The sequence below is a fragment of the Aedes albopictus genome, chromosome 1 (genome assembly GCF_035046485.1).
Source record: "Aedes albopictus strain Foshan chromosome 1, AalbF5, whole genome shotgun sequence".
NCBI lineage: Eukaryota > Metazoa > Arthropoda > Insecta > Diptera > Culicidae > Aedes > Aedes albopictus.
Window position 1 is genome coordinate 238,289,527 of NC_085136.1, and position 21,151 is coordinate 238,310,677.

General features: G+C 40.2%; 1 protein-coding gene and 1 long non-coding RNA gene across 2 annotated transcripts; both read right to left on the minus strand.

Moving 5' to 3' along the window:
• Window positions 1-13,817: 13,817 nt before the first annotated feature.
• LOC134285531 (uncharacterized) lies at window positions 13,818-15,701 on the minus strand. The gene is made up of 2 exons (XR_009996454.1): window positions 15,496-15,701; window positions 13,818-14,441 (listed from the first exon to the last, which is right to left on the minus strand). It is a non-coding gene; the product is annotated as an uncharacterized LOC134285531 (long non-coding RNA).
• A 3,331-nt stretch (window positions 15,702-19,032) lies between these two features.
• LOC109425339 (probable transcriptional regulatory protein TTE1135) lies at window positions 19,033-20,202 on the minus strand. Its single transcript, XM_019700587.3, has 4 exons — window positions 20,079-20,202; window positions 19,567-20,022; window positions 19,339-19,507; window positions 19,033-19,275 (listed from the first exon to the last, which is right to left on the minus strand). Exons 2-4 carry the CDS (start codon window positions 20,016-20,018, stop codon window positions 19,066-19,068), a joined length of 831 nt encoding a protein of 276 aa, XP_019556132.3. The 5' UTR covers window positions 20,019-20,022; window positions 20,079-20,202; the 3' UTR covers window positions 19,033-19,065.
• Window positions 20,203-21,151: the final 949 nt, after the last annotated feature.

A 21,151-nucleotide genomic window follows, 5' to 3' on the forward strand; every position in this document is an offset into this window, starting at 1 on the left:
GTAGAGTTGTTTCATTCTAAAGATAACGAACAAAAGAGCCTATAATTGCCCATTTTTTATCATGTACCTATCAGGGTTCAAGCATACGTAATTATTTTTTGGCATTTTTTTTCGCTGTAAATCAAAACAATTACCATGACAAGGTATTAACAGTATTAGTAAAAAAACAAATTTACAGCATTCCATTCCTCATTTGAAATTAGTACTTAAAAGGGTGAAGCGTTTTTTTTTTTTCAAACGAAGCAAAACTTGTTCGCCTTTGACTAGCGCTTTTCAATCCAAAGCGGAAGCTCGGTGCCTTCGTTGGTTAACTGCCCATGTTCGCATAGTAAGGCTGACAGGCTGACCATCCGTCCCGTATTTAATGGGACAACATCATTTTCAAACACTCGTCACTGCAGCATAGTTTACGTTTTTGAATAAATTATTCGTACTTTCTAGCTGAAATACCTGGCATTATTAGCAACATGCAGTTCTGTTTTTGGACATTGATTTTCTTTTTGTTGAGTCTCCGAAATGTGTCCCGTATTTAAACGGGACAAATCTGGTCAGCTTACGCATAGTCGACGTAACCACCAGTAACAATGTCAGCATATATATATAAGGGGCTATCCATTTATTACGTAAGGCAACTTTCACGATTTTTCGACACCCCCACCTCCCTCGTTAGACGTTTTGTATGAAAACCCAAATGTTTTTGGATTATTCGTAAAATTTCTCAAACACCCCTCTCTTTATAAACCCTTATGACTATGCGAATATGGGCAGTTAACCATTTAGTTCACCACTGGACTATCGCACTAGTTTTCACGAGTGCGAAAACGCTAATAAAAGTGCGCGATTGCATCAAATCAACTCGGTGTCTTCAGAGCACTTGTTCTCCATAGATTGAAGAAATAGTGCGCCGAAGACATCAACCTGATTTTATGCAATCGCGCACTTTTATTTACGTTTTCGCACTTATAATGTCGCAGTTCGCAGTCCAGTAGTGAACTAAATGCGGTATATAAGGTTGAGAAAATTAGACGTACAAAACCATTTTTGTTCGAAAGAAACTGAGAAACTGCGAACTTTAAAGTCTACTAACAGCCAGGGAAAGTAAAAGAAAATCGGGTTAAATACTATTCCTTTTAGTTCCACCAGGAATTTGCATCCTTTGATATATTGCGCATTGCGCAGTTGAAAGTGCGACGATAAAAGTGCGAATTTGTGTCAGTTTCGGTGTCTTCACCGCACTTATTTATTTATTTATTTATTTATTAGTGTTTACATCAACAGACTTTCTGTAGTCCCAATGATATTAAGAACTTAAAACTATTTAAAAATGTCACAAATCACAAACAGAAATTACATTACGAGTCACATGTGTACAATATTTCCTACTTAAAATTATGTCAAGTTATTGAAAAAGTCAGTGAACCTTCGCTTTATTACGTTTCTTGTCAGATGGAAGTCAAAGACTGATGCCACACGGTTGAAAATACGTTGCAAACCTAGTAGAGCACTTCTTATCCCGTAATTGTTACGGCGAAGTGGAAGCCTCAGCATCGAGCTGTTCCGCAGCAGCCGTGGTTGAACATTGATGTTCACTTGTCGTAATATAGAATCACAATCTATTCGCCCTTGAAGAGTATCGGCCACGGTCAAGGCTCTACAAACATCCCTTCGTACACGCAGAGGTTGCAAATCAATCAACTGACACCGCCTTTCGTAGCTCGGAAGGCGAAGCGGGTCCCTCCATGGTAGCCTACGGAGCGCGTATCGGATAAATCGACGTTGAACTGATTCGATTCGCTCAGTGCCGTTATTGTAGTTAGGACTCCAGACTGCTGATCCGTATTCCAGCGTTGATCTGACGAGGGAGCAGTAGAGCGTTTTCAGACAGTAAATGTCGGTGAAATTTTTCGCAACTCTGAACACAAAACCCAGGGTTCTCGATGCTTTATCTACGACAAAGGATATGTGGTGAGAGTATGTTAGATGCGAGTCCAACAGCACGCCCAGATCTTTAACACACTGCACTCGTCCGATAGGCGTGTCGAATATCTTGTAGTCGAAAGGCACTGATTCCTTTTTTCGCGAGAAGGAGATGCATGAACATTTTTCAGGGTTAACGGTGAGACGATTAACTTTACACCACTCTGCGAAACAGTTGACCTGCTCCTGAAGTAAGCGGCAGTCTGTAGTTGAATGGATACGCAGGAATAACTTCAGGTCGTCCGCAAAGGACAGCCGAGGAACTTTGAGAACCAGATGCACGTCGTTGAAGTAGATAAGGAAAATCAACGGTCCCAGATGACTACCTTGTGGTATACCTGACGTAGCGCAAAAACTCGACGAGCGAGAGTCTCCTATTGCCACTATCAATTGACGTTCTGTGAGATATGAACGGAACCATCTCAGGAGGCTACCACCAATTCCAAGTCTATCAAGCTTAGCAATCGCAATGTCGTGGTTGAGCTTATCGAATGCGGCAGATAGATCAGTGTATATCGCATCCGTCTGAGTGCGCATAGTCATACTATCGGTGATATACGACGTGAAACACAGCAGATTTGTGGTTGTAGAGCGACCAGTAGTAAACCCGTGTTGATCCGCACTTATATATTGTTTACAATGCGCATTAAGGAAACCCATAACAACCAGCTCAAACAGCTTCGCTACCGCATTGAGTGATGTGATTCCGCGATAGTTGTTAACATCTCGCTTGCTTCCTTTTTTGTATACAGGAAACATCTCAGCCGTTTTCCAGCACGATGGAAAAATGCCAGTAGACAGAGAGAGCTGAAAGATCAATCGAAGTGGTTCCAGCAAATGTCCAATGTTGTTCTTCAGGAAGACAGATGGAACACCGTCAGGCCCCGGCTTGAACGAAGTTTTTAGCTGTGATGCCGCTTTCGAGATAGTGTCCACGTTTACACTAGTAATAATGAGCGTTTGATTAGCCAAGGGAACGTTTCGTGCTGCGCTGGCGATGTGATCAGTGGAAAGCTGTTCGTTTTCAAACACACTTGCGAATTTTGTAGAAAACAGATTGCAGATTTCCTCTTGCGTTGAACCGATTACGCCGTTCAATACCATGGACGATGGCAACCCTGCTTCTTTACGCTGCTCGTTCACGTGGCTCCAGAAGGATTTCGGATGCGATTTAAGCCGTCGCTCTATTCTCCTCTGATATCGTTGGAAGCAGAAACGACTCAAACGCTTGTATTCGTAGTTCAATCTTACGTAATAGTGTTTCAGTGGCATAGTGCGAAATTTAGAAAATCGTTTAAGGGCTGCCTTTTTGGTCCTTTTCAGCGATCGAAGATCACTGGTCATCCACGGAACCTTGAAATCAGTTCGTACGACTTTCTTTGGAACGTGTCGATCAATGACATACCCCAAGATGTTGGAAAAGGTTTGCGCTGCGATGTTCACGTCGAATGCATCTAGGATGAGCTCCCAATCCAGGTCAGACAACACTTCAGCTATGCTACGTATATCAGCTCTCCGGAAATCGTAAGACACAGCAGATCGGTTGTTGATAAAATCGCGAACGACATTTGTTTCGATGGCGACTAATAAAGGTGGATGATGGCGAACAACCTTAACTAGAGGAGCTGGTGCCATCGAGATACTAGGAGCAGTACTGCGACCACTCACAAAACAGAGGTCAAGCACACGGTTGCTTTCGTTCAAAACGCTATTGATTTGAAATAGAGTGGCGGTACTGTAGCTGTCTAGAAGATTTACCGCTCCGACGTGAAAAGTAGAATGCTCGTGATCAGGACGAAGAAAACCACTGTGAGTTGGGAACCAAGCTATGCCGGAAAGGTTGAAATCGCCCAGCACCATCGTTTCGTCACAAAGATTTGCGATATTCGTAACAACTGCGACAGAGTTACAATGTGCATCGATAAGATCCACATCTCGAACCCGATCCGGAGGGATGTATAACGCGCATAGGAAAAGTTGGCGGTCGCCAAGCTGGATTACCACCCAAACTTGTTCAATGATGTTCCATGAATCGTTCTCGATCAGCCTAGCTTTTAGCCTGGAATGAACTGCTACGAGGACGCCTCCTCCAGTAGCCTTTCGACTGTTATTTGCATTCCTATCGCAGCGGAAAACTTCGTATGCATCTCCAAAAATGCAGCTAGAGGTAGTACGGGGGTCTAGCCATGTTTCGATTAAGACGATGACATCGAAGCACTGGTCCAACACAGCTAAATGGTAGTCTTCCAGGAGGCCGTTCATCCCGCCTACATTTTGGTAGTAAACTGTAATGTCCGAGGGGTCAATTTGCCGAGGGGTCGCAGCACTGGAAATCGGGAAGCCATCATGTGGAGAAGTAATAACTTGTTGATTATACTTGCCGATAGCTGAAGTTCGGAAGACCCCGTCAACCATCCCAAACACAGGACCGGGACGACTGCTGGTCGCTGGCGGGAAGGGCTCGACTGTGCTGGGAGGATCAGGGGCTTCCTCAAGACTGGCGGCAAATGTGCGTCCCGGTGTCGAATCGGAGACTACGTTGGTCGAAGCTGAGCAGTGGGTGGAACTGTGACGAGTTCGAGCAGTGTCGGATGTCGTTTGTCTGGAAGGAGTACCGTCGGTTTTCCTGCAAACCGAAATGCTTTCAGGTGGCGCAATGTTTATTGGTTCACTATACTTGCCGATGCTAGGAGCTCGGAAGACCCCATCAACCGTCCCAAACACAGGACCGGGACGACTGCTGGTCGCTGGCGGGAAGGGCTCGACTGTGCTGGGAGGATCAGGGGCTTCCTCAAGACTGGCGGCAATTGTGCGTCCCGGTGTCGAATCGGAGACTACGTTGGTCGAAGTTGAGCAGTGGGTAGAACTGTGACGAGTTCGAGCAGTATCGGATGTCGTTTGTCGGGAGGGAATACCGGCGGTTTTCCTGCAAACCGAAATGCTTTCAAGTGGCGCAATGTTTATTGGTTCACTATACTTGCCGATGCTAGGAGCTCGGAAGACCCCATCAACCGTCCCAAACACAGGACCGGGACGACTGCTGGTCGCTGGCGGGAAGAGCTCGACTGTGCTGGGAGGATCAGGGGCTTCCTCAAGACTGGCGGCAATTGTGCGTCCCGGTGTCGAATCGGAGACTACGTTGGTCGAAGTTGAGCAGTGGGTAGAACTGTGACGAGTTCGAGCAGTATCGGATGTCGTTTGTCGGGAGGGAATACCGGCGGTTTTCCTGCAAACCGAAATGCTTTCAGGTGGCGCAATGTTTATTGGTTCACTATACTTGCCGATGCTAGGAGTTCGGAAGACCCCATCAACCATCCCAAACACAGGACCGGGACGACTGCTGGTCGCTGGCGGGAAGGGCTCGACTGTGTTGGGAGGATCAGGGGCTTCCTTAAGACTGGCGGCAAATGTGCGTCCCGGTGTCGTATTGGAGACTACGTTGGTCAAAGCGGTACTAGGAATTCGGAGGACCTCGTTGATTATCTCTATCTCAGGACTAGGACGACTGATGGTCTCCGGCGGGAAACGTTCGACTGCATTGGGAGACTCCAAGACTTCGTCAGGGCTAGCGGCAAACGTGCGTCCCGGTAGCGAATTGATGCGAATCACAGTAGAAGCTTGATGTAGCAGGGGTAACGGAACCGCTTGTCTGGAAACCGAAAAGCTTTCAGGCGATGCAAAACTTGATAATTGATTGTACTTGCCGGTTTCAGGAGTTTGGAAGACCACATCTCCCAGCTCACACGCAGGACCGGGACGACTGGAGGTCGCTGGCAGGAAAGGCTCGACTGCGGTGAGTGGAATAGAGGCTTCCTCAGGGCTGGCGGCAAAGTTGCGTCCCGGTGTCCGGATATTAAGGATGCGATGGTAATTATTTGGAGAAGACGAAAATACATAGTCTGCGCTGCGTCTAGGTTGCGATAATAGCGTCTTGTCTGGTATCAACACATCGGTTCGACCCCCGTGGTTGGAGTTGAGTATTGAGATGGTCCAGGCACTGGAGAAATTGTCACGGTCGGCGAGTCCAGACGAGGTAACCACATGTTTTTTGAGTTTCCGTTTTCAAATTCGCGGAACAGAATTCCCTTAGGCCATGTTTCTGCACTCAGTGCAATTTCACGCAATTTAGGATCTAATCCAATTTTGTACGAGATGAAACTCAAGCGACTCATGTCAGCATCCTTTTCGATCAGCGGCACAACCTTAACAAGGTCTTCACATTGTACACAATCCTTGACTAACTTTTCGATAGATTCTGGTTTAACGCTTGGATGGATGCGAGAAAGATACAGCCAGAACAGTTCTTTGGGTTCGGGAACTGTAAGAACCTCGGTAAAAGCGTTGTCCTCCGTTGCCACTTTAGTGCCACCAACAAGTGGTTTACTAGGCGAGATTTCATGGCGGCGTCGTTTCAGTGGAGGTTGACGTGGGGGAAGTTCAGGCTTCAAGAGTGTCGGAGTTGACAATGCAATCCCCTTTGACAACTGAGCAATCTGCTGTCCTTGCTTAGCTATTTCCTTCCTTAATTCAGCATGGGCCTGTTCTTGCTTCTCGGTAATCGCCTCGAGCGCACAGCCAAAAGACACCATGGCTGATTTGAACCGACAACATTTCATGAGCTTGGCGCATTCATCGCACATCCAAGCTAGATTTGGACAAGATTGAACAATGTTCATGAAAGGTTTGTTGAGCTTCGCGTTGGCAGAGCACCGTAAATGGATCATCCTGTCACAGAACGCCATACAAGTAACTGACTCTTCATCTGATTTAACAGGCTTAGCGCAATGATCACACGCAGTAGACATGATGAGACAGATTTTGTTACACCGGTGGAGATGCTCTAACTTGCACGCAAGAGTTGGATGCAACAGCGTAGCTATGTCTATCCGAAAAGTACGGTAGCCGGAAAAGTGCACAAAGGGAACAGCGAATAGGAAAACAGAGTTCACTGACGAAATCAAAACGACGTTTTCTCTATCAATTCACTATCAATACGTAAATTTTCACTGCACTAATGTTCACACAACCTTTAACTACAGGTCACAGCAAAATGCGACTATATTAAAACTGTTTGACACGGGTAAACACAGTGGTAAAGTTACAGCAGAAAAATAACGATACGGAACGAAATCAAACAATGTACAATGTATCATAGCTCATGATGAATAAGTGCGGTGAAGACACCGGAACGGTTTGACGCAATATCGCACTTTTATTTAAGATTCCGCACTCTGTCGCAGTCCAGTTAGCAATGCAATAAACTATATATGGGAGGCAAGATGGGTCGCAGTCCGACGAGCCATGTATTAGGTATGTATAGGAAAATTCCGGACGAAGGTGGAGGGGTGCTGAAAATTCCCAATTTTAGCTTGACGTACTTAATGGATGCTACCTAGTCAGCTATGATATAAGGAGACGACTGCCGAGTACTGTAAAGTGTCTCTAAACAAAAAAAAATGATATACACGCAGATAAATTTCATCTTATTGAACTAAACAATATATTTTTGAACCTCATTTTTGTTATAAACAGACTTAGGTATTTGTAAATTCTACAATTTTATTTTGTTCAATCAAATATAAAATTTGTTGTTTTCAATATGACAGCTGAACGAGACAAACACTATATATTTAATAAAATATTTTTTTGTTTACAATACCTCTCTATCTTCGATTGTAAAAAAAATGTAAATCCAAAAAATGTTCATGTTTACATGTCAGACAGTTGGCACACTATTGCAGTGATCCTCAGCTTAACTGTCTTTGCGGGCCAAAATTGAATTTTGGAAAGAGACTGCGGGCCGCAAGTCATTCAAGAGTTTATTTTTAAAATTTAACACAAAATCCTTTTGTTGGACGTTTTGAAACTATTGAACAAGAACAAAGTTTTTCTTGCGTAATTTCTTAGGAAGCCAATGAATTAACAAGCAGACATGATTTTCTGAGCAATGTGTGTAAGTATTTGTAGCCGATTAAAAATAAATATTTCAAGAGGAATTCCCAAAAGTATTGCTAGGGGCACAAAGAGCATCTTGCCCAATCCCTCTCTTCTTGGCGTAACGTCCTCACTGAGACAAAGCCTGCTTCTCAGCTTAGTGTTCTATGAGCACTTCCACAGTTATTAACTGAGAGCTTCCTATGCCAATGACCATTTTGCATGTGTATATCGTGTGGCAGGCACGAAGATACTCTATGCCCAAGGAAGTCAAGGAAATTTCCTTTACGAAAAGATCCTGGACCGACCGGGAATCGAACCCGTCACCCTCAGCATGGTCATGCTGAATACCCGTGCGTTTACCGCCTCGGCTATATGGGCCCTATCACGATCTGTTGTTCACGATTTTGTTCTTGTTGATTTGTATCTTTAAAGGTTGAAAATCGACTATGGCGAATTTGAGGTACTATAGTCATAACTGGTACACTGAGCCTAATTTTATTTTCGTAAAATTAAACAAATTACTAATGGCGAGTTCTGCTACAAGTCCAAAATCCATGGCAATAGGTTAGCCTTAACTCATTTTTAAGCGGAACACACCGTTTTTAACAACAGTTTCGATTTTTTTGGAACAAAAAAAAAACAAAAATCTTACTTCTTTTGAAAAACTCTCCATGACATTGTCAAAATTTCAGTAGTTCATATTCATTCTCATGAAAGTTTTAAAAATGTGGTGAAATTTATGATTTAAATTATGGAATCTATAAGTTGGCCACTTTTTAATATATTTCAAAATCAGTTCGCGGGCCGCACAAAACCTGGTCGAGGGCCGCATGCGGCCCGCGGGCCGCAGTTTGGTGATCACTGCACTAGTGTATGCGAAAAGGACTGCAACTCTGTAAGTGCCATCTCACAAATTATGGGCGCTATTGGCACCTCTAATGCTCTAACCATAGAGGAAAATCACGCTGACCGATAATTTATTATCGTTTTGGCAAAATCGGAAAGCTTCAAGCGTCTACAGGGTGGCCAGCCAATTTCAGATTTTGATTTCCCGATTTTCTACCGGTTTTTTTTCCCGGAATTTTGAAATTTTTCGCGGTTTTTATATTTCCCAAACTCCAGGACGTAACAATATTATTGTTAGGGTAAATGTACCATTAGTGGTGCTATAAGTAGCTCCCTGTAGTAAAATAATTAAATAAGTTAGATAATACAACAAAATGAAAACTCTGAAAACGTTAATCGGTAGTTTTTCACTTAAATTTGCTAGGAAAATTGTAAAAACCTTTGTTTATTTAAGTTTTTACTAATAAATCACTTGCACCAATTATAGGTACACGGTTCCTATAGTGGCACATCCCATTGAATTTTTATACAACCCACCACTATAGGAACACTATTACCACTATAGGTGCAAAGAAGCAAAAAAAAATAAGAAAAATAATTGTTTAAAAATGGTTTTTCGGCAAATAATGAACACATAAATGACTTAATGTTATTGATTAGGTATGATACATCCATTAAAAATGCCATCTGTAAGCTTTTTGATGGAAATGCTAAATTGCCAGTACCACCACTATTGGTACTACCTCCACTAAGGGAGCTTTTACCCTACTTAAATTAAAAAAACATTCCCTGTCGGTTCACGAGCACTTCGCAATGGAAACTATATTGAATTCATTGGACATAGATTATTTACACGATTGTTACACTATATAACAGGGATGGGAACACTCACTTGCAAATAGTTACACTCAATTGCTGTTTTCTCAGCCCAGAAGCGTGCAATCAAAAAACGATGTATGGGCGACTTTTGCCATGTGGTTTTGTCTCAAAGTTTGCCGAATAGAGTAGAGGTCGCACACGCATACCAAAATCGTGACTATGAGGTGAAAACGACTCTCCACGAGGTGAGTGAAATTTACATTCACCTCGTGGAGAGTTGCCTTCGTAGCTCCCTCACGATTTTGGCATGCGTGTGCGACCCCTACTCTATTCGGCAAACTTTTAGACAAAACCACAAGGCAAAAGTCGTCCATACATCGTTTTTTGATTGCACGCTTCTGGGCTGAGAAAACAGCAAGTGAGTGTAACTCTTTGCAAGTGAGTGTTCCCATCCTTTCTATATAATAAAGCGAAAATTGTCAATAGCGAAGAAAAACGCTCATTTAAAAACTGTGTAAGTGTTTTCATAGTCACACAAGTGTTACAATTTTTACAGAAGCTAATTTTTCTTCCCAATTCTTAGGCTTAACCTAGTGGAAATGATCAGCAGAACCTTTTTGACGTCCATATAATCATTGAAAACACATATTTTATTGATAAATAAAAAATCAGATTACGAAAATAAATCCATTCTTTTCGTGATCTGACTTTTAGAGGATTTTCGGAATACACTCCTGGTGGATTCCATAGAGAAACTCTTGGAGGAATATCAGCACGAAATCTTGGAGTAACTTCAAAGAATTTTGGAGGGAGCAAAAGTCGCAGAAGCTCTTGTAGGATTTCACGAACAAAGTTATAGATGGTTTTCAGAATAAACTCATGTAGAAGACAAGTTTCCAAGAGAAACTCCCCAATTTCAGAAGAAACTTTTGGAGAAATTTCAGAAGTACTTTCTGGAGGAATATCAGAATAAAAAACTTTGGAATAACTTTAGTACAAACTTTTGAACGAAACCCCGGATAAATTTTAGAACTAGTATCCGTTTCATTCTTAGTATAAACTCCTGGAGGAATTTCAAGAGGATATTTTTGATAACAATCAAAAAGAATCTCTCAAAGAATTACAATTTCTGGTGCTAATTTCCACTAGGTTAAGCCTAATGATTGGCAAAATGTGCTTCCGTAAAAACTGTACGTTTGTGTAACTGTACACTTGCCTTATTCTTGCATTCCTCCTTAGTGTGAACATCAAAACGTCATTTCCACTAGAAATGGTACAGTATGTGTATGGTTGATACTTGTGTTCAAATTTAACAGATACTTCAGATTAATATAATTGAAAAAAAAAATCAGATTTAGTTTGTGATTCTTAACATATGTTGAGAACTTCAGGTTAGGAATGTAAGCCAATATTATCACACATGCCTTCATCAAACGTATTCAAACTATTGGTGGAAAGTGACCCTTAATCAGGGCCGGATTTACAAATGTGGGGGCCCGGGGCCACAGCGTTGTGGGGGCCCTGTATAAAGAAGATAAATTTTGCCCATATTACATGGAAAAAAAACTATAAACTATTAATCTTTTTTGCAAATATGTTACTTAAGGTATTGATGCAGTTGTGGAAGATTGACAATAAGCAGAACTAGGAGAAATGTCAATTTCCATTGAATTATTTATAACAGACCTAAAATTCTAGCGTGAAAGTAATGATAATTCTATAAAGTTAACAATTCTTTTCAAGAGTACATTCGCCACATTGGATCCCAGATTTAATCGAAATTCTAGCCAGAGTTCATAGAGAAACTACAAGAATTTATAGCTGAAATGTTCAAGAAATTTCGAGTAAAATTTGTAGCGTTATCGATGGTGTCATTTTTGTGAAATCCAAAGAAAATTTATATTGGATTTCTGCTGCTATCTCTGGAGAACTTGCTGGTCGATCACCATAAATAAGGAACACTTAACAAAAACTTGTTCTAACGCGACTGTTAGGGAAGGTTTTGGCGGCCTTTCAAAAGAATTTTCCACATTACTCTGGTATCACAGAGAATATTCTTATTGAAAATGCTAAAGAAATTTTGGAGGAAGTTTATGATAAGTTCCTGAAGGAATTTTTCACTCTATTTTCAATAAAATTTTCTTTTAAATTTCGTAAAAATTTTAAGCAGAAAACAGCAGAAAGTTTTTAACCATTTTCTCTACAAATTTCTACTGAAATTTTCTCAATCCATTTCGTTTGGAGTTCGCCATGGATTCATCCTCATTTCAGTGAGCAAATCTTTCTACTCAAAAAGAAAGACTGAAACTTTTCACAATAATCTGCCTTAAATTCATGCTAGATTTCCTCTAAAAAATGATTCAACAGATTTGGTGTTCTCCGATTTGAGTAAGTCATAAGCTGTCTAAATAAAATCAAACACAAGAGTTCCAAAAATAATTCTAAATTTCGAAAAAAAAAAATCCTTTGATTCTTTCAAGAACATTGTAGAATATTCTTCAAAATGCTTTCAAAAACAGTAGACAGAAAAAAAAAAACAAATTAAGCAGAAACTGTATTACTCTGTAACTGTACTTTATAGAGGTTTGGAATTCCTCTAGAATTTAGTTGTATTTTTTTTTTCAGGATATCCGGTGATTTTTCTTAAGCAAATACTCAACAAAAATAAATGTTAATATATTTTGGAGGCAAAATTTAAATTTTATGAATAGATGGACAAATACTTGCAAAAGAATCACAACATATCACATACATCTTGCAGTAGACAGTGATTCGAAGTTCTTATGACAAAAATCGTACCAAGAGATATTTCTTGCACTACTTTTTTTTCTTGCTTTACATTTTTTTTCGTGAAGTTGAATTTTGTGGGGGCCCCTAAAATGTGGGGGACCGGGGCCCTGCCCCCCCCCCCCCCCCCCCTTAAATCCGGCACTGCCCTTAATCATAGTCATCGCACTACGTAAAGAAAACTATTTCTACCAATATAACGTTAACAAGAAAAACAGACCCAGGGATGCCATGTTTTTCATTCAAAAATATGTGTCAGATTTCATGAAAATCAACATGTATTTTTGTGCCACCGACCGTCTTCTAAAATAAATTTACACTAAACGGTGTAATTAGAAAACTTCCAATATTTTTACAGTACAGTCAAATCTCCACAACTCAATTTTCTATAATATGCTATTTTTATAACTCGATGAATTCGTCGGTCCATAATTCGATATCCGTTAATAAGTTCAATATAGTTCCCTGCGAAATAAACAATGTAGTGTTTAGAAATCGTTTGAAGTAACTTAATGGTATTAAGTGCTTGAGAAAAGGTAAAGAAAAAAAAAATGATGATTGTTGGAAAATTATCCTTTCTCAATCAATATTTAAGCTTTTATTTCAATTCATATGAATTCAATATATTGCAACCAGGCTCTTCTTTTATAAAAATATCATGAAATGCAAATTTTGTTGAACCAACGACATGCTGGACTTAACAGATTTCTCATGGAGGTTTTTAAAAGAAAATAGGTTTGTTATAAACAAAATTGTATCGAGAGATGTGAAATTATTCCATGAAATGCATTTTTTTCCCGGTGACAATCTGAATTCCCGTATATTTCCCTGTGTTTCTGAATTCCCGGCTTTTTCCCGGTTCGCTGGCCACCCTGCCGTCTACAACGTAGAAAGTGATTAACATTTATTGATCAATTTTCAAGAGCTTTGGCGGCTATAATGAACAACGCGCAATAATTCAGAAGCGTGCGTTTCAATTCCCACTTGGAATCATTGTTAAGCCTCGTTGGATACGACTCGTTTTGAAAAAAAAAAACAACTTTTTGCAACATGTTACATAAATAACTATTGTCGAATATGGATGCCCCCTACATAAGATGCATCTTATAAAAAAGTTACATAAAGTTAAAAAGGAAGTTAAGTACTGTTCTTTTTAATCAAGGATGGGATCATTCATTTGCAATCATTTACATTCACTTGCTATTAACTCGCTTTAGAAACATCGCAACAAAAATCAATAATGTATGGAACACTTTTTCATTTTTGTTTTACCTGAAACTTTGCAGAAGAGTATATTAGTGTAGAATCAATAATTAAGTCAACAGAAGGCAGCAAACGCAACTCTCCACGGCGTGAATGTAATTTACATTCACCGCGTGGAGAGTGTTATATCCAATTAAAATAGGATCAAAAGACATTCTTTACGGAGATAAATCATGTAGACGACCGAGTGAGTTTGTAGTCAAATCAGAACTAACTTTTATTGATTAATTATACATGCTGAGACCTACTCTGACTCTCATTCTTCTTTGAGAACCCCTTCGAAGGGTTTGATGATTTTACCGCATGTCATCTGTTATAACAATTCCTTTCCCCTTTAGTTTAAATTTCATACAATCCTAATCATTACATTACATTTACAATTACATTTTCTTTAAAACATCAGAACGCATTATCAATATGATATGCATGCATAACCTAAACATTCGAGTTATGTATCTACTTTAAAAATCGAATATTCAATACACTAAACACTGAACTGAATAATGGCCTAAACTATCTTAAAAAGGACTATCTTAAAAGGCATCTACATACAGTGATATATTCAATACTTAAATCACGTATTTGGCGACAACTGGTTTCTGCTGCGATATTCCTTGTAGACCGCTCACAATGTCTCCAGACATGACTTCCTCATTCGTTTGTAGTAAGTTGTTAACACGATGTACCGCCTTGAAGAATTGCTGCGAAAGTCAGCAGCCTGAAGTCCACTACAGAAACTCTGGTCAAAAACACACAGGCGTAGTCCTACGCCAAACGTAGTCGGGGAAAAATATGCATCCATGCGCACTAGACTGCACAAAAACAAACTGCATCAAATCGGCTGACATGTCATCGATTGTTATTGGTTGTAATCGGTGTATAGCCGATTTTTTGGCGTTTAATGGCAGCACAAAAACCAAAATCTTCTAGCATGTACAAAAATAAGTATAAACTGGTGAACATATCGATTCCTCCACAAAATGACAAAAATAACGCCACACATCACTATCAGGCTAAACACAAAATACTGCCATCCATGTAAATACAACAAAACTTACACCATCGAGTAATCTTTGCGCTTTTGTTCATCTTTTCCAGCCACATTCACTTACTACACAAGCACACCAGAAAAAAAGATATCTATTTGTAAAGATGAATAAAGTGGTGTGCGTGGTTCGGTAGAACTCTCCTCTCAGGGTAGAAAGCAACACTGGTGATTCAAAGTGCCTCTTGAGTGGTGGGATAAAATAAAAATGGTCAAAAAAAATGTGCAAATGAAATGGAGGAAAACAAAAGGTAGTCGTAGTCTACAGTAAGATTAATAAAACGAAAATTCAGACTTGATGATTAAAACAAAATCTTACAGAACAAAATGATGAGCAAAAAGAAAAATAATAAAAGCGATTTTACGCCGTGCTGCACCAAAAGGAAAAACTTACTATAGGTGCTGTTGGATGATTTTTCATGCACTAAACTTTTACGCATTACTTGATGTGTGCGACAAAAACCACTGAACTCCTCTACAACTGTGATCAAAATCAACCATAACAAATTACACCAAAAGCATATAATACCGGCGGTTGTAAAAAATAATTGAAAAATAAAAACAACTAAATAAATCACACAAATCAATATACGTATTTCAATTCAATAAACACTACACCATATTTAGTACCGACCACATACAATTGCACAAACTAAAAATCACAAAAAAAACATGGCTCGACAAAATTTCCAAGCACGCAAATGTCACCAAAAACATAAAAAATCATACTTTTCCAGCAAAAATCACGCCAAAAGTTTGCCAAAGCGAACAACGGTCGTGAAACATAAAAAGATAGAAAAGCTGATGAAAATCCATTTCACCTCGTCGACACTGTTATATCCAATTAAAATAGGATCAAAAGACATTCTTTACGGAGATAAATCATGTAGACGACCGAGTGAGTTTGTAGTCAAATCAGAACTAACTTTTATTGATTAATTATACATGCTGAGACCTACTCTGACTCTCATTCTTCTTTGAGAACCCCTTCGAAGGGTTTGATGATTTTACCGCATGTCATCTGTTATAACAGAGAGTTGCCTTCACAGCTCGCTCACGATTTTGGTATGCGTGTGCGACCCCAATACTATTCGGCAAACTTTCAGATAAAACTACAAGGTTCAATTCATCCACACATTGTTTTTTGATAGCATGCTTCTGAACTGAGATAATAGCAAGTGAATATAAATCTTTGCAAATTCAATTGCTGTTTTCAATCCCCTTAAGACTTTGCATCCTTCACAGATACGTATTTCGACCTCAACTGTAAGGTCGTCATCAGTGTCTTGTACCTACTTGACTCGACTGAAGAGATCCATCGCATGCATAGAATGCGATGGATCTCTTCAGTCGAACTGTTATTCGAATGCACAATCAGAGAGTGTTGGAAGTGGGCATCTAAGGACCGAGGAAGAACGAGGGGTGAGGTGGGCGTTGGATTCACGCCGACCTACTGATACCTGTTACAACCTGTGCAACTTGCAGACTTATCATCTGTCTATTGATTTCATGGAGGTTTTTGATTCAGTGAATATAGAAACGATGGGGTATGGTAGATTATGATCGAGCATGGTTTTCCGGCAAAGCTAAATTAGGCGGATTCATGCGACGCTTGACGGATCGTAATAAAGTGAACGGGTTGTAGATGAAATTTCGTCCTTGTTCATAGCATTACAGGGTCTATTTCTTTACCACAGTTTAACCTTTCAGGACGCGCGCCTGTTTGATGCCAAAACTGCACCGCGTTCGCGTTGTATACGACGTGCGAAATTTTTTGGTAGTGTTGTACTTTTTACAACGGCGCGCGTCCTGAAGGGTTAAACCATACATGTTTAACCTGGTTTAACGCTTAGTCCATGGTGGAGAAATAACCCCTAAGACGATTGAAGCAGAGTGATGCTCTTTCGAACTTATTGTTCAACATTGCACTGGAAGGCGCGATAAGTAGAGCTGATTTCCATGCGGACGTGGTCTATTTGCAATAACTTTTGTTCGCGTATCTTTCTTGGAAACGCTTTTTTGGCAATGAAATATGATCAAAGTCTTTCCGGCGCTGTGTACTTCGTTGATCAATGGAGGGGTTCAGATGCCAGTAACCTTTTTATCGATTTTGAGCTGAGTATATAAGATGATTGAAATTAAATACAATAAATCGACGAAAATTGGGTTGATTTTGAAACTCATACATTTTGTATGGGATAAAATTTTTGTTAAAAACTTTAAGCCTTTTGTCACTTACACCCCTTGCTTCTAACCCCCTCAATTACGTGCTGCTATTTCTAGGTAGCTCGATGGTGTTCTGCAATGCAATTGTTTAAAAATCCACTTATTACTTGTTCTGAGAATCTAGATATTACGAGCCAAACAGTCGGCACTGAAAGGTCACAGAGATATACCTATCTATCAAAAGGTGAGTTTGTAATAGGTACAATAACTAAGGGTTCTTTCAATTATTACCTAATGCAAAATTTGCCTATTTTAGACCCCCTTTCTTCCACACGTAACAAATTTTATATGGAAGATTTTGACATTTTGTATGAAGCGTAACACAGCGCTAAACCTTCTCCCTCCCCCCATTGCGTTACGTAATATTTGAATGAACCCTAATAGGACTTAGCTCGTCTTGCTAGTTTCGAAACTTTTGTAAACTTTAAGTTTAGTTTTCTAGTAGTTATCATCTAATGCTGCTAAAACACTTGTTAGCTACTCTAGTACCGTGACATTCCCTAATTGCAATAATGTTTTTTTAGTTCCTAATTCCGTTCACACCATGGAAAACAAATGGTGTGAACGGAGTTAGGGACCGAAAAAAAGTGATTGGAATCAGGTGATGCCACGGTAATTGTTAGGAATGAGCTTAATTATAAAAGTGAATTAACATTGTTAATTAATGCCGGACTAGAAACAGCAGATGCGGTTCGCCAAGAGGTCATCCACAAATCAGTTATGCAAACTATGGAAGGCTTAATATGGGATCACTCACCAACTTCTGCTCAATTGTTAAAAAGTTCAATCATCTGACAAAATGGTTTAGTAGAAATTGCCTCTGGAGTACTCTTTGCACCTAGGGTAACCGGGTTGGTAGATCTACCAAATCAAATTTTGATCTTGATATTTACCGTATTTTTAAATATTCCAAGACCAAAGTTTGATGCTCTTTTGCTTGTGTTTTGTAGTATTTGTGTTTCAATGTACTGCTAATTAAGGCCGCACGGGACGACGTGTATTTTTTGCTATCTTTCCTCTCTTTCTAACAATTTGCCTCGCGATTTTGAAGACGGAAATGTAAATTTCTACTGCACTGACGTAGCTGAAACTTTAGTCGGTTGTGCACCGAAAGTGAGCAAATGAACGATCAAATTTCTAGTCGAAAATATGAAGTAGAAGTTGAGATTTGCATCTTTTTAACAACAGAGCAATGGCGGACGATTCAGCAACCGTCCCGTCCGGCCTTAACATTTTATTTCAGCAGGATTCAGGAAAATGTATCGTACGATATAAATAATATTTTTAAAATATGTAACTGTGGCGAGCGTATCACTAATATGTAGCTTATTTGACGTACGATGTTAATATTATTTTATATTTCGGATTATCAACCGAAAAATCTAGTAATTCAACCATATGCCAACAAGATGACGAGGAAACCAGGAATTGGGCAGACAACTGATTCGAAGCAGTCTAACAATGGTGTGCCTGAACGTTAACCAAGCGTATCCTTTGGAGTTTACCCTTCCACTAACAACACCCAAATTCCCGTGACACCTAGACCTGAGAGATCGTAGAGTTGTCTACATGTTTCATAGGTGTCCAAAACTAACCATCCGTTCCCATTCCTCAGCAGTCGCAAGGACGTGGCCAGGACAGTGCTCGACCATTGGAGGATTGCGTAAGTCTTGTCTAAGAGTCAGAGATTAGTCCCAAATCTTTGTGCTTTGGTTCGGACGGGAAGGAGGCAACCCTCATAACAGCGGTCTAAGACTGTACCACCTACGAATTTGTGCGACTCGCTCATTGTTAATGATAATACTAACGTAATAAATAGTAAATTGATTGTTTTGTTGCTTAACAATTGCATTAAATAAAATGGATAAACGTTTTTTTCATAGTCTTGAAAATATCGTATCCAACAAAGTCTGAGTTACTTGAGCTCATCTGAAATTAAGTGAAATGCTCTAGCAGCTGATACATGGAAAACTAAAACTGTTTCAACTTACCTCTCGCTGTCAGTGTTTTTTTGGCCACTCGCGAATCAATGCTCACAAACCACAATGCCAATCATAATTTGAATCCATCCGAACTCAGCTTCAAAGTTGACTTCTGAGGGATGTGATATAAATTAACTGTAGCCCATTAACAACTATTTCAACATCCCTTTGTTGCAGCAAACACTAATAGACCACTTCTACATTATCGTAGATGTCTTCCACTCCGTCGACTGCTTTCAACTTTTCCTTCAGCTTCTCGTACGCTTCCGTCGCATCCGGGTTTAACTTGATTGTGCTCTTTGGGAAAAATGCATGCTCATTGTGCTCAATTGAATATCCTAACTTTTCCAGTTGCGTTTTTACCCTATCAATCTGGGTCGGATCACAGATGAACTGAAATGTGTAATTTTGGGGAATTAAGTTTTGATTGCACCAACTGATTCAATAGATACCAACCCTAAGCAATTTAGAGTCTTCGCTCATGATTTCGACGTCTTCGGCACCCACTTCGATGGCATGCTCGGTGCACACCGATAGTAACTCATCCGCAGAGGCCTCCGTCTTCAGTATGGCCTCAATGTAACCCTGCTCATCGAACAAGTGTTTCACGTCGTTGAACATGGAACTGAAACATTGGGAAAATGATATAAAGGAATGTTATAGGAAACCCTACACCAAACTTACAAATTCTTTCTCAACAGGGTAGCAATTTCCATCTTGATCTGCGTGAACCGATCCGTGTAGAGCACACAAATCACGTTGATTTGATCGAACGCCTTAATTTCTACGGTAAACTTCTTCAGCTGCGACGACGACTGACTGGCTTTCTTCAGAATGCCCTGGATCGTCGAGTTGGGCATGTTCTTCTTCAGTGCCTCGTCTATGGCCGCCCGGAGGGTATTGTTTACGGCCGGATTGGCTCCGCCCGCTTGGATGGCCAGTCGGATTTGACGCGACAACTTGATGAACAGGACGGACTTCCGACCATCATTCAATGCCTTTATGTGTCGGATGTTTTGCCACTTGGAATGTCCCGCCTGGTTGAGAGGTGTGATGTGCAAATTTTTCACCGGTCCGAGAACTGGTTGCCTGAGGATGGGCGAGCACCGGACAACGAAGCGCAGCGATTTGATCATTTCCCTGTAGGATAATGATGAGTATAATACTCCAACATACGTGAAAGCTGAAATACTTACCTTTGAGTAATTTTTAAAGCTAACAACTGTACAAAACTTAAAAATAACTAAATTTTCTACAACAAAATTATGTAAACAACTGCTGAAGTTTTGCGCCCGGTCCGCTCCGCAGCGTGATTTTGACAGTTAGAACAGGTTGAGCATCACTAAGCGTCACAATAGGGTGGAACCGGCGCGGTGGAAATCAGTATCACAAGCCGCAAGCGATGAAATCGAGGTGGCGCTAAACGGACTTGCTTTATTAGAGCATTTCCAACCCAAAATACAAAAAAAATATGCAATTTTTGACTCGTTATTTTCCAATTTGAATTAGTTTTTCTTCATGCGTTGGTTTTCAAACCAATTATTATACGTTGCAAGAACATCAAGAGCGAAAATGGTGCAAAGTCAATAGAAGACCTCCGCTCGTACGTTTAATCACAGAGAACGGACGTCTATCCACAGAGAACAGATGAACGAGCAAAATTTCCTAAAAACGTTGTGTAAAGAGAAAAAAATAAGCACAGTAGCGACATTGACGGTGACTTTCCCACCTAAAAACTCGTTTCGACGCCATGATGGCGCTAACCAAGGGGCTAGACACGTATTAGCATAATGAGTGTATTCAAAGTATATTCACAGACAAACAGACGTAACACCTTGAACGATTTTCATGAAAATCCATCGCCCAGTTCACACTACCATCACCTGGTGGAAAAGTTGCACGAATCACCGTGTTGTGCCATATCGTCAACAGAAGGCGCTAGTGTGAAACGTCAAACGCATAGAAAAACGATGCGCGCGCCTCTGGTTGTGAAAGCCACGACTATGAAAGTTTAAAATGATCGTTAAAAGCGTGGTCGATGGAAATTTCGCAAGTGTTACGTCTGTTTGTCTGTGGTATATTAGTATATGTGCGGTATAATAATATATTAATGTATATTTTTGTATATTAATGTTTTACCACAGACAGACGTAACACTTGCGAAATTTCCATCGACCACGCTTTTAACGATCATTTTGAATTTTCACAGTTGTGGCTTCCACAACCAGAGGCGCGCGCATCGTTTTTCTATGCGTTTGACGTTTCACAC